The sequence below is a fragment of the Oryctolagus cuniculus genome, chromosome 6 (assembly GCF_964237555.1).
Source record: "Oryctolagus cuniculus chromosome 6, mOryCun1.1, whole genome shotgun sequence".
NCBI classification, from domain to species: Eukaryota; Metazoa; Chordata; class Mammalia; order Lagomorpha; family Leporidae; genus Oryctolagus; species Oryctolagus cuniculus.
This window is the reverse complement of record NC_091437.1, coordinates 66657895-66672586: the sequence shown is the minus strand read 5'-3', so window position 1 is coordinate 66672586 and position 14692 is coordinate 66657895. Positions and strand designations below refer to the sequence as shown.

The following is a 14692-nucleotide window of genomic DNA, read 5'->3' as shown; positions in this document are numbered from 1 at the left end:
CTCTCATTCTCCTCTGGAGGTTCTGGTTCTGGGTTATCCTTACATGCCAAAAGCTTAATATCTTTCCAGGAAATGATTAAAATGTGTGAATGCACAGAAGTATTGGCATTTAGTGATTGAATTAAATGTCTTTGAGGACATAAATCTCCAAACTAGTTTCCTAAATAGTAACATTTATAGCATTAAAAAAACCCTCCATATACTGAAGGGTGGGTACAACATGCTGTTCTGACATGTTTATAACTAGTGAAATGGGTGTTAGTCAAGAAAATCATCATATTAATCATCTTAGATAGGTACCATTTAAATGTTAGTGTTTCCACTAGCTTCCTCAGGAATCTAGTAAGTAGAGCCTTTCTGGCAGTAGGTGGTAAATAGGACCTGATCAACTTTCAAGAATAACCATTTCTTTCCCTCTTTATTTGAATCTCTTGTTAATTACTAATCTCTCTAGAGATATATATATATATACTACTTAGAACAATTTATAAACTTCACTTGCACACAATAGGTATCCTGTGACATATTTTCAGTATCAAGAAACTATTTAATGGACACTCTGTTTACTCTTGTGGCTACTTAGAAAAGTCATTTAGGAATCATTGAAAGAAAAATGAAATACTAAGCATTTGTTTTCTGCAATCTTCACAGGACTTATGAGCAGCTAGCAATAGTGAAAACTAAACTTTTCCTGGAGAAGCAGCAGAGTGGATCTTTACTCAGCACTGTTACCCTGAGGCCTGTTCGAGCATCATCTAGTGTTGGACATTTTAGTAAAAATTTACCACTCGATAGAGGTCTTATCTTAGAAGAAAATGCGGGTACTCCTGACTCAGGACCACAGCCTTCATATCGCGGCATGTTAGAACCTTCAGATCTGGTTAGAAATATCATCTTTTTTTCTTTGGGTTTCAGATTTTTTGAAAAAATTATTATTTTTAACTTTTATTTAATGAATATAATTTCCAAAGTACAACTTATGGATTACAATGGCATCTCCCCCATAACTTCCCTCCCACCCCCTACTCCCTCTCCCATTCCATTCAATCAAGATTCATTTTCAATTATCTTTATATACAGAAGATCAGTTTAGCATATATTAAGTAAAGATTTCAACAGTTTGCACCCACACAGAAACACAAAGTGAAAAATACAGTTTGAGTACTAGTTATAGCATTAAATCTCAATGTACAGCACATTAAGGACAGAGATCCTACAGGAGGAGTAAGTGCACAGTGACTCCTGTTGTTGACTTAACAAATTGACACTCTTGTTTATGGCATCAGTAATCCCCCTAGGCTCTTGTCATGAGTTGCCAAGGCTATGAAAGCTTTTTGAGTTCGCCGACTCTGATCATATTTGGACAAGGTCATGGTCAAAGTGGAAGTTCTCTCCTCCCTTCAGAGAAAGGTACTTCCTTCTTTGATGACCTGTTCTTTCCACTGGGATCTCACTAGCGGAGATCTTTCATTTAGGTTTTTTTTTTTTCCAGAGTGTCTTGGCTTTCCATGCCTGAAATACTCTCATGGGCTTTTCAGCCATATCCAAATGCCTTAAGGGCTGATGCTGAGGCAAGAGTGCTGTTTAGGACATCTGCCATTCTATGAGTCTGCTGTGTATCTCACTTCCCATGTTGGATTGTCCTCTCCCTTTTTTATTCTATCAGCTAGTATTTGCAGACACTAATCTTGTTTATGTGATCCCTTTGGTTCTTAGTCCTATCATTATGATCAATTGTGAACAGAAATTGATCACTGGGACTAGTGAGATGGCATTGGTACATGCCACCTTGATGGGATTGAATTGGAATCCCCTGGTATGTTTCTAACTCTACCATTTGGGGCAAGTCAGCTTGAGCATGTCCCAAATTGTACATCTCTTCTCTCTCTTATTCCCACTCTTATGTTTAACAGGGATCACTTTTCATTTACGTTTCAACACCTAAGAATAATTGTGTGTTAATTACAGAGTTCAACCAATAGTATTAAGTAGAACAAACAGAAAAAAAACTAAAAGGTGTAAAGTATTAAGTTGTTCATTAACAGTCAGGTCAAGGGCTGATCAAGTCACCGTTTCTCATAGTGTCCATTTCAATTATTATTTTTAACTTCATAAAACACTGAATTTGAATGACTTATGCATGTCAAACATCATAATTATCTTTGTTAATATATAAAGGATACAAATTTCCAGCTTTTTAGTGGGTATCCAATGAATGCTACCAAACAGGCACAATTTAATTTTTTAAAAGGGCTGCATTTAAATTTAGTGTTGAAAACTTCTGCCTAATAAGTAAATATGTGCTTTGAGATACATTGGCTTATTTTCTTTCTTTTTTAAAAAGATTTATTTATTTGAAAATCAGAGTTGTACAGAGAGAGGAGAGGCAGAGAGAGAGAGAGAGAGAAAGAGAGAGAGAGAGAGGTCTAACATCCAGTGGTTCACTCCCCAGTTGGCCACAATGGCTGGAGCTGCACCGACCTGAAGGCAGGTGCCAGGAGCTTCCCATGTGGGTGCAGGTGCCCAAGGATTTGGGCCATCCTCTACTGCTTTCCCAGGCCATAGCAGAGAACTGGATCAGAAGTGGAGCAGCTGGGACTCAAATTGGCGCCCCTATGAGATACTGGCACTTCAGGCCAGGGCATTAACATGCTATACCACAGCACCACCCTCATGGCTTATTTGCCAACTGATTTTGGACTGACTTTGGGTCAGTACATTTTAAATGTTTTGTTGCACCATCCCAGGTTTTCTACCATTAATTAGGAGTGAATGATTGGAATCCTAACATTTCACCACGATTGTATGTTTGTCACTTAAAGGAGTCCAAGATGAATGCTTTCTGTGCATTAAAAGTACCAGTAGCACAATTCTTCTTAAGTGCAGAAACTTAACTGAAAAGTGATCACTGTTAAATATAAGAGTGGGAATAAGAGAGGGAAGAGATGTGCAATTCGGGACATGCTCAAGATGACTTACCTCAAACGGTAGAGTTAGAAACATACCAGGGGATTCCAATTCAATCCCATCAAGGTGGCATGTACCAATGCCATCTCACTAGTCCCAGTGATCAATTTCTGTTCACAATTGATCATAATGATAGGACTAAGAACCAAAGGGAGCACATAAACAAGAATAGTGTCTGCAAATACTAGCTGATAGAATAAAAAAGGGAGAGAACAATCCAACATGGGAAGTGAGATACACAGCAGACCCATAGAATGGCAGATGTCCTAAACAGCACTCTGACCTAAGAATCAGCCCTGAAGGCAAGCAGATCTGGCTGAAAAGCCCATGAGAGTATTTCAGGCATGGAAAGCCAAGACACTCTGGGCGGAAAAAAAAAACCTAAATGAAAGATCTCTGCGAGTGAGATCCCAGTGGAAAGAATGGGTCATCAAAGAAGGAGGTACCTTTCTCTGAAGGGAAGAGACAACTTCCACTTTGACCATGGCCTTGTCTAAAAATGATCAGAGTCGGTGAGCTCAGGGGGCTTCCATAGCCTTGGCAGCTCATGACAAGAGCCTAGGGTGATTACTGATGCCATAAACAAGAGTGTCAATTTGTTAAGTCAACAACAGGAGTCACTGTGCACTTACTCCTCATGTAGGATCTTTGTCCTTAGTGTGCTGTACATTGAGATTTAATGCTATAACTAGTACTCAAACAGTATTTTTCACTTTATGTTTCTGTGTGGGAACAAACTGTTGAAATCTTTACTTAATGTATGCTAAACTGATCTTCTGTATATAAAGAGAAACGAAAATGAATCTTGATGTGAATGGAAAGGGAGAAGGAGTGGGAAAGGGGAGGGTTGCGGGTGGGAGGGAAGTTATGGGGGGGAAGCCATTGTAATCCATAAGCTATACTTTGGAAATTTATATTCATTATATAAAAGTTAAAAAAAGAAAAAGGAAAGGTGAATGGGGATTTATGGAGGGAGAGAGGGGACTATGGATATCTTCGCATTGTATTTATAAAATACATGATATCTGTTTTCTTTATATTAATAAAAAATTTTTGGAGAGCCCCCCCACAAAAAAAGTACCAGTAGCACCAAATAATATTAAGTTCTGTTTTAATTTTTTGCATTTTCTTAGTAAGAGAACACCCTAATTTACTATTTTACTTACAGTATTATTAATTTCATTCCAAAAATAATTTTATTATTGGGCAATTGTAGAACAGTTTTGAAGTAGTTAATTCAAGCATATATTTGATTTTTTCAAGTGAAGTTCACTTACATCTATATTGCCATTGCTTCAATGCTTGATGTTGAAGATGATAATGATATGTCTTTAGAAGATAACAACTAACATGAAACAGAATCAATTACGTTCTTCCTACCTGGAATCCTGTACAAAGCTAGGCACTGTCTTTCCCTCCACTGGAGATGTAACAGGAACCTTCCCTTCTAACCCTGTGGTTTCATTCATAGTAAAAATTCACTTCTGAGTATTTTAAAATGGTTTTTATTATGTATAATTGTGATTTAAAATGTTTTTTCAATGGGTGTACATTGACTCATAGTTTGAATAATTTTTCATAATCTCAGTGACTGAGAGAAAAGCATCATATTCCTTGTTAAATGCAGACTCAACTTTGCTTTTCACTTGGTTCCATACTATAATAAGTCATAGACAAGAGATCAAAAGTTTCTTTAGCATTTTGCTGCATAGCTTAAAAGGAGCCAAATCAAATGACTGTTTCAGTAAATAGATTTCAAGATCCTAGCTATTTTTTAATAATTTTATTGTCTTACTTTTATTTTTCTGTAAAACAAAGGATCGGAATCTAAGTGCTTTAAAATCACAAAATTGGGTCTAATGGGTTCAAAGTGAAAATGAACATTAAATGCTTCTCTAAATTGTTAAGCATGATACAAATATAGAATATTGTCAGTAGTTCTTGTCGCTCCCCCTCTTCGTGGAGGAGCGACACTGAACCCTGGCTAGGCTTCATATCCGAGTCACGGCACCATTATGTCACTCCCCCTCTTCGTGGAGGAACGACACAGGACCCTGCACTGTTCTTTCGTCTGCTCGGCCCTCCCCGGGTTTGCTGCTGGTTCTTCCCGGGTTGGCTACCGACCCTTCCACCTCCGTGGAAGGGTGGTTCCCCCTGCCACATTCCCCACTTCCGCAGGGGAGCGGCACACCGCCGGCCGGCTCTCTCGGGGGCTGCACAGGTGTTCCTTTGGATGTTCCCCTTAGATGTTCCCCTTAGATGTTCCCCGGTGCATGCCGTCTCTCTCCTCCTTTATAGTCCTCCTCCGCCAATCCTAACTCGGCTGCCCACACGCCGAGTACGCTGCTCTCCAATCAGGAGCAAGTCCTACAGTTTATTGGCTGAACTGGAGGCAGCTGTGTAGAAGCCTCTTTCTTCTCTCCCAGTGCCATATTGTGGGAGAGCAGATGCATAGAATAAGTCTTAATTCCAGTAACAGTATAGTCCGGGTTGCTCCCCACAGATCCCCCTTTCTTTTTATTTTTTGGCGTTGATATGCACCTGTCTTCGGTGTCCCGCAGCACACACTCTGCTCTACTTGCTAGAGTTGCCACAGGTTCTTACAAGTCCTATCAATCAGGCAAACCGAATCCGGGTCCTCTCTTCGCCATGTTGTGAGGAGGTTTCTAGGCACTGATGCATGCCTGTGTTCGGTGCCCTGCAGCGCATGCTCTACTCTGCTAGAACTGCCTGCAGGTGCTTACAAAACCTATCAGGCAAACCGAATCCAAGCCTTCTCAGCGCCATATCGTGGGGAGGCTTATTGGTGTTGATTCGTGCCTATCTTCAGTGACTTGCAGCTCATACTCTGGTCGAGCCGCCTGTTGGTGCTTACCACCTTAATCAGGCAGACCGAATCCAAGCCTCCTAATTGCTGTATTGTGGGGAGGCCTTACTGATGTTAATTCGTGCCTGTCTTCGGTGACCTGCGGCGCATAAGCTGCTAGCCGCCCGCAGGTGCTCATCGCCTCACTTAATCAGGCAGACCGAATCCAAGCTCTCTCATTGCAGTGTTGTGGGGAGGCCTTTCTATTTCTCTACTTCTCTATCTCCGGGCATTCCTATTTCTCCCATTTTACTTCTATCTTCCAGCATTCCTATTTCTCTCATTTTACTTTTAAACTTCTGTTTCTCTTATCCCCGCGGCTTCCCGGCACCGCCTGCCCTGAGGCTGCTTCTCGGTGGCTTCCCGGCGGCGCCCGCCCCGAGGCTGCTTCTCGGCACCTCGCCCCGCGGCAGCTTCACGGCTCTGCGCGGCTTCCCGGCGCCTCGCCCCGCCGGCGGGTTCCCGGCTCTGCGCGCACGCTCCGCGGTCTCCACGCACTTCGCGCCCGCACCACGGCCTCGCGCCAGCCCCACGTTCCCTATCTATTCACGCCCCGTGCTCTCTCTGCACGCGGCGGCTTCCGCGAATGTTTCCGCCACCACCGGCATTCAGTCCAAGTTCCCCGGACTAACCTGGCGAATTTCAACCTGGCGGCCCACGTCTCTGCGTCTGGTTCCAGATCTTCGCCTCTTGCTCCCCGGGGTGACTTGAAGAATTCCAAGGTGGCTTATGTCTCCGCCTCGGCCTGCACTCGTGGCTTCATCCTCCCTAACATTTTTCTCTACCCGGTATGTTTCCTTAAGTTTTCTTCCAACAATATTCCTCTCATTTCTCCTGGCTACTCCCCACAGTCCGTATCCGAGTCCAAGCCTCCTCCAGGTTTCACTTTCGCTTTCAATCTCCTAGCTTCCCTGCCATAGTCCGCATCCGAGTCTATGAAAGCTTTCACTTTCGCTTTCAATCCTAACTTCTTTCCCACAGTCCATATCCGAGTCTATGCCTAGGCTTTCAATAGCTTCTTCCAGCACCTAGGCTCTTTGCTAGTCTCTCTCTCCGGTATTTTCCTGCTTCTTCCCGTTTCTTCCCTCCTAAGTTTCCTATCCGTCCTAGGTTTCCTATCCGAGTCACGGCACCATTATGTCGCTCCCCCTCTTCGTGGAGGAGTGACACTGAACCCTGGCTAGGCTTCATATCCAAGTCACGGCACCATTATGTCGCTCCCCCTCTTCGTGGAGGAATGACACAGGACCCTGCGCTGTTCTTTCGTCTGCTCGGCCCTCCCCGGGTTTGCTGCTGGTTCTTCCCGGGTTGGCTACCGACCCTTCCACCTCCGTGGAAGGGTGGTTCCCCCTGCCACATTCCCCACTTCCGCAGGGGAGCGGCACACCGCCGGCCGGCTCTCTCGGGGGCTGCACAGGTGTTCCTTTGGATGTTCCCCTTAGATGTTCCCCTTAGATGTTCCCCGGTGCATGCCGTCTCTCTCCTCCTTTATAGTCCTCCTCCGCCAATCCTAACTCAGCTGCCCACACGCCGAGTACGCTGCTCTCCAATCAGGAGCAAGTCCTACAGTTTATTGGCTGAACTGGAGGCAGCTGTGTAGAAGCCTCTTTCTTCTCTCCCAGTGCCATATTGTGGGAGAGCAGATGCATAGAATAAGTCTTAATTCCAGTAACAGTATAGTCCGGGTTGCTCCCCACAGTTCTTACCAGAAAAATTGAGTAATGCATCATTCTACATGATGACGATGAAAGTGTATAAATGTGGACATGATGGAAGTGAATATTTTTAAAAAAATTTATGTATTTATTTGAGTCTCAGAATTACACACACACACACACACACACACACACAGAGAGAGAGAGAGAGAGAGAGAGAGAGAGAGAGAGAGAGAGAGATCTTTCATTCTCCAGATGGCTGCAATGGCCTGGAGCTGGGCCAAGCTGAAGCCAGGAGCCACAAACTTCTTCCAAGTCTCCCATATGGATGCCAGGGTCCTGAGCACTTGGCCGATCTTCCGTGGCTTCTCCCAGGCTGTAGGGAGCTGGATCAGAAGTAGAGCAACTGGGACTTGAACTGGCACCCATATAGGATCATGGGTGGCAGCTTTACCTACTATGCCCCAATGCCAGCTGAGGAAGTGAATATTTTTAAAAAAGCCTTACTTATTTATTTGAAAGTCAGAGTTACACACAGAGAAAAGGAGAGGAAGAGAGAGAGAGGTCTGCTGTCTGCTGGTTCACTCCCCAGATGGCTGCAATGGCCAGAGCTGGGCTGATCCAAAGCCAAGAGCCAGGAGCTAGGAGCTTCATCTGGGTCTATCACTTGGGTGCAAGGACCATCCTCTACTGCCCTCCCAGGGCACAGCAGAGAGCTGGATGAGAAGTGGAGCAGCTGGGACCTCAACTGGCACCCATATGGGATGCCACCACTGCAAGTCGCAGCCTTACCCACTACATAACAGCGCTGGCCCTGAGGAAGTGAATATTTTTAAGGAAATATTTTCTCTTAATTTTTTTGGAGGATGAGAAGGGTTATTTATCTTTTAATATTTCTAGGGGTTGAAAAATATTTTAAGCTTAATGTAATAGATCCAATGTAGTAGTTCCAATGTGTAATGTTTTCTTTGTGGGGTATTGGTTTGCAAAATCTTGCTACACTTAGTTACAGAGATTAAAAAGCACTATTATATCAAGTTACAGAGATATATCCATTAACCATTGCAGAATTCTTTGTAACAGTTATTTTGCAATTGTTTGTTGTTATCAAAATTCTTATCTACAGAATGGAGGTGCCTTCCAGATATGCTATACATTTATATATTTCTGCTAGGAAAAACTCCATAGTAATATGAGAGATCATAGAATACTACCTATAATGAGAGAAAAGGGTGGGTTTGTGGATGGATATTATGAAACAGCATTTAGTATTTTTTAAAGTTATGATTCTGGAGACTAAAATGCTAAAAGTAGCTTCAATAGTGAGTTTTCATCCACTTTATTTTCAAGGTTTTAGCATGTTGCATTTTTCTTTTTGGGAATTTCTATTTTAGTATTTTACTCTGTTTTTAAAGAAAATGATTATAGGGGTCAGCATTGTGGCGTAGTGGGTAAGGCCACCACTTGCGATGCCAGCATCCCATATGGGCACCAGTTTGAGACCCCGCTGCTTCACTTCCAATCCAGCTTCATGCTACTGTGCCTGGAGAAGCAGTGGAAGATGGCCCAAGTCCTTAGTTCCCTGCACCCATCTGGGAGAACTGAAGGAACTCCTGGCCACTGGTTTCGGCTTGGCTCAGTCCTGGCTGTTGCAGCCATTTGGGGGAGTGAACCAGCAGATGGAAGATGTGTGTGTGTGTGTGTGTGTGTGTGTGTGTGTTCCTCTCTCTGTGTAACTCTTTCAAATAAAAAAGTAATTTTTTTAAAGAAAATGATTATAATAAATTACTGGTTTACCAGTAATTTAAGTTTTTTATTAAAGATTTATTTACTTATTTGAAAGTTGGAGTTAACACACAGAAAGAAGAGAAGAAGAAGAAGGAGGAGAAGAAGAAGAAGAAGAAGAAGAAGAAGAAGAAGAAGAAGAAGAAGAAGAAGAAGAGAGAGAAAAAGAGAGAGAGAGAGAGAGAATGAGAGCGAGGTCTTCCATCTGCTGGTTCACTCCCCAATTGGCCACAACAGATGGAACTTCTTCTGGGACTCCCATGGGGGTATAGGGGCCCGATGACTTGGGCCATTTTCTACTGCTTTCCGCAGTCATAGCAGAGAGCTGGATATTAAGTGGAGCAGCCAGGACATAAACTGGCATCCATATGGAATGCCAGCAATGCAGGCAGCAGCTTTACCCACTATGGCACAGCACCAGCCCCGGTGATTTAAGTTGTACTGGTTGTCAAAGTCCTTCCTTGTTCATAACATTTAGAATTTATTTTTAAAAAATTTAAAAGATTTATTTGAAAGGCAGAGATACAGAGGGAGAGGGAGAGTACAGGTGTGTATGAGATCATCCACCTGCTGGTTACTCTGCAATGGCTAAAGCTGGGCTGATCTGAATCTAGGAGCTAGGAGCTTTTACAGGTCTCCCAGATGAGTTAAGGGGCACAAGCACGTGGGCCCTCTTCCATTGCTTCCCCAGGCACATTAGCAGGGAGCTGGATCAGAAGTGAAACATCTGGGACTCGAATCAGTGTGCATATGGGATGACAGCAGATAAAAGTAAACAGTCAAATAGCAGATGGAAGACCTCTCTCTCTCTCTCTGCCTCTATAGCCTTGCCTTTCAAACAAATAAATACATCTTTTTTTTACTTTTATTTAATGAATATAAATTTACATAGTACAGCTTATAGATTACAATGGCTTCCCCCCAATAACTTCCCTCCAACCTGCAACACTCCCCTTTCCCACTCCCTCTCCCATACCATTCAATCAAGATTCATTTTCAATTATCTTTATATACAGAAGATCAGTTTAGCATATATTAAGTAAAGATTTCAACAGTTTGCACCCACACAGAAACACAAAGTGAAAAATACAGTTTGAATACTAGTTATAGCATTAAATTACAATGTACAGCACATTAAGGACAGAGATCCTACAGGAGGAGTAAGTGCACAGTGAGTCCTGTTGTTGACTTAACAAATTGACACTCTTGTTTATGGCATCAGTAATCCCCCTAGGCTCTTGTCATGAGTTGCCAAGGCTATGGAAGCCCTTTGAGTTCACCAACTCTGATAATATTTGTACGAGGTCATAGTCAAAGTGGAGGTTCTCTCCTCCCTTCAGAGAAAGGTACCTCCCTCTTTGATGACCCATTCTTTCCACTGGGATCTCCCTCGCGGAGATCTTTCATTTAGTTTTTTTTTTGCCACAGTGTCTTGGCTTTCCATGCCTGAAATACTCTCATGGGCTTTTCAGCCAGATCTGCTTGCCTTAAGGGCTGATTCTGAGGCCAGAGTGCTGTTTAGGACATCTGCCATTCTATGGGTCTGCTGGGTACTCACTTCCCATGTTAGATTGTTCTCTCCCTTTTTTATTCTATCAGCTAGTATTTGCAGACACTATTCTTGTTTATGTGCTCCCTTTGGTTCTTAGTCCTATCATTATGATCAATTGTGAACAGAAATTGATCACTGGGATTAGTGAGATGGCATTGGTACAAGCCACCTTGATGGGATTGAATTGGAATCCCCTCCAATCCCATCAAGGTGGCTTGTACAATGCCATCTCACTATTCCAAGTAATCAATTTCTGTTCACAATTGATCATAATGAAAGGACTAAGAGTCAAAGGGATCACATAAACAAATCTACTACCTGCTAATACTAACCAATAGAATAAATAAAGGGGAGAGTGATCCAACATGGGAAGCGAGATACACAGCAGACAACCGGGAAAGAATCTGGCGCTCCGACCGGGGCTAGAACCCGGTGTGCTGGTGCTGCTAGGTGAGAACTACCCTATTGAGCCGTGGCGCCGGCCCAATCGGTGTCTTTTAACTGGACAGTTCAGGCCATTAATGTTCAAGGTGACTAATGATAAGTCGTAACTTTGCCCTGCCATTTGCCAAAGATATTTTCTAGTTTATGCTTTGAATTTCCTGTGATCTTTTGTTGTGAGGTTTCCTTCATTTACTTTCTTTCAAATTGATGACCGTGTTTCTGTGTTTCTGTGTGTAACACATCTTTAAGCATCTTTTGCAGGGCTGGATGAGTGGCGACAAATTCTTTCAATTTCTGTTTGCTGTAAAAGGTCTTTATTTCACCTTCATTCACAAATGAGAGCTTTGCAGGATATAATATTCTGGGCTGGCAATTTTTCTCTCTTAGCACCTGTGCTATGTCTCGCCATTCCCTCCTAGCTTGTAGGGTTTCTGATGACAAGTTAGCTGTGAGTCTGATTGGAGATCCTCTGAGAGTAATCTGACGTTTCTCTCTTGCACATTTTAGGATCTTTTCTCTCTGTTCACTGCGGTGAGTTTAATTACAACGTGTTGTGGTGAGGATCTCTTTTGGTCATGTTTATTAGGGGATCTACGAGCTTCCGGTACTAGGATGTTTGTGTCCTTCTCCAAACCTGGGAAATTTTCTGCTAATATCTCACTAAAAAGGCCTTCTAATCCTTTCTCCCTCTCCATGCCTTCAGGAACTCCTAGAACCCGAATGTTGGGTTTTTTAATAGTATCCTGCAGATTCCCGACAATATGTTTTAGATTTCTAATTTCCTCTTCTTTTCTTTGGTTTGACTGTATATTTTCCTGTATTCTGTCTTCTAAGTCTGATATTCTCTCTTCTGCTTCACCCATTCTGTTTTTAAGGCTCTCTAATGTGTTTGTCATTTGATCTATTGAATTCTTCATTCATTATGATTTCTCATCACTATCACAGTTTCATGTTCTGCTAGTTGTTTCATTTCATTTTGATTCCTCCTTAGTATTTCATTTTCGCACAAGAGATTTTCTATCTTGTCCATTAAGGATTTCTGTAGTTTGAGAATTTGTTTTTGAGAACTTCTTAATGTTCTTATCAATTTTTTGAGGTTCGCTTCTTGCATTTCTTCTATCTCATCATCTTCATAATCTTGAATTGGGGTGTCTATTTCATTTGGGGGCGTCATAGTGTCTTTCTTGTTCTTGTTACCTCAGTTTTTGTGTTTTTTGTTTGGCATATTGGAGATATTCTTTCGTTTCTTTGTGTGGTGTTTTTTCTCATTATACTGTGACTCTGGATTAAGAGGACTGTCTGCTTTTGATGGATCTTAGAGGCTGTGATGGGTGTGGCCAGAGAGCTCTGTTTGGTTCTTCAGCGTTAAGGGTGTGCCAAAGGTGATTCACCCAGAGTGTTCTTTTGCTCTCTCTCTCTCTTTTTTATTGACTCAGTTGGGAAGTAATTCCACAGAGCTGAGTGGAATTGAGGGTAGTTGATGTATGAAATCTGGCCCCTGTGGGTATTCGTCTGCTTACCGCTGTGACCACACAAAGAGTTTATGCAGCTCTCAGTGTGGTCTCAATTTTCTCCGCAGTCTCTCACCAGGTTGCCCGGGTTACCGAGTTGTGTACTCAGTGAGTTCTCTCGCCCCCCCTCAATTTTTCACAGTCTCAGTTGGTTAGCTCCACACTTTCATTAAGTGTTAACCTCCTGTTATTTCTCCCCACCAGAGTCAGGTTTTTCTGCTTGGCTAATGAGGGGCACCCGCTTTACATACGTAAAATGGCACCTGACCTTTATCTTGCTCGGCTTTGTAAGGTGAGTGGAGAGAGAGGCTAATGTCCGTGCCGGTTCCCCTTATTTATTCGATTTTTTCTCTCCTCCAGTCAGCCTGGTGAACTTTCCCCAGTGGGGTTTCAGGCCTTGTTCTCTGCAGGCTCTTTCTGCGTTTCCCCACCAATGTCTCGGGTTACCGAGAGGTTTTTGTCTCACCTCCCCTTCCAGCACTGGTGTGCAGACTCTGCAGCTCAGCTCCCATGGCTCCCGCGGCTCCTGCGGCTCAGCTTCCACGTGGTGGGCTACCTTGCTCTCCCCATAGGTCCTCTGTGTCACATCCACTAGATCTGGAAGAGTTTCCTCTGCAATTTTTTCCTGATCCTTTTCCTGAGGCTACTGTAACTCCACTTTTTTTTTTTTTTTTTACATTTTTAAAGATTTATTTACTTTATTTGAAAGTCAGAGTTACACAGAGAGAGGAGAGGCAGAGAGAGAGAGAGGTTTTCTGTCAGATGGTTCACTCCCCAATTGGATGCAACAGCCGGAACTGCACCCATCTGTAGCCAGAGGAGCCAGGAGCTTCTTCCAGGTCTCCCATGTGGCTGCAGGGGCCTAAGGACTTGGGCCATCTTCTACTGCTTTCCCAGGCCATAGCAGAGAGCTGGATTGGAAGAGGAGCAGCCAGGACTAGAACCAGTGCCCATATGGGATGCTGGCGCTTCAGGCCAGGGCGTTAACCTGCTGCGACACAGCGCCGGCACCTAACACATTATTCTTATTCTATGAAAGATTATCCACATGATCTGTATTACTGAAAAATAATATTTGGAAAAATACTTATACCATCGACCTATTTTAACAAAACTGTATGTTAAACAGAAAAGTAAACCTGTAAATATATTATTTTAAAAATCATGCATGTGTACAGGTAAATATATAATCAAGACCATCACCAAATAGTATATTTATTTGTTTTTTTTTTCTTAACTTTTATTTAATGAATATAAATTTCCAAAGTACGACTTATGGATTACAATGGCTTCCCCCACATACCGTCCCTCCCAACCACAACCCTCCCCTTTCCCACTCCCTCTCCCCTTCCATTCACATCAAGATTCATTTTCGATTATCTTAATATACAGAAGATCAGCTTAGTATACATTAAGTATGGATTTCAACAGTTTGCTCCCACACAGAAACATAAAGTGAAAAATAATAGATGATTTTTTTTAAATGATGATGAAATCAGATCAGACCTATTGTCATGTTTAATACCAGTGACAGTCTAGTTGGGAATTGATAATTTCTTTTTTTTTTTTTTTTACAGAAGATCAGTTTAGTATGCATTAAGTAAAGATTTCAACAGTTTGAACCCCCATAGAAACACAAAGTGAAATATACTGTTTGAGTACTCGTTATAGCATTAAATCTCAATGTACAGCACATTAAGGACAGAGATCCTACATGAGGAGTAAGTGCACAGTGACTCCTGTTGTTGACTTTACCAATTGACACTCCTGTCTATGGCATCAGTAATCTCCCTATGCTCCAGTCATGAGTTTCCAAGGCTATGGAAGCCCCTTGAGTTCTCCGACTCTTATCTTGTTTAGATAAGGTCATAGTCAAAGTGGAGGTTCTGTCCTCCCTTCAGAGAAAGGTACC

At 42.6% G+C, this 14692-nt stretch overlaps 1 protein-coding gene across 6 annotated transcripts in view; it reads left to right on the top strand.

The window, feature by feature from the left end:
- LOC103352426 (POTE ankyrin domain family member A) overlaps window positions 1-14692 on the top strand; it is a 204348-nt gene that overhangs the window by 181414 nt on the left and 8242 nt on the right. For 5 of the 6 annotated variants that reach the window (XM_051833797.2, XM_051833798.2, XM_051833795.2 and 2 more), the window contains one exon: window positions 652-880. The exons of the other annotated variant lie outside the window; for it this stretch is intronic. In XM_051833797.2, the coding sequence (XP_051689757.2) occupies window positions 652-880 (229 nt within the window). The remainder of the gene's footprint in view (window positions 1-651; window positions 881-14692) is intronic. 6 annotated transcript variants of the gene reach the window in all.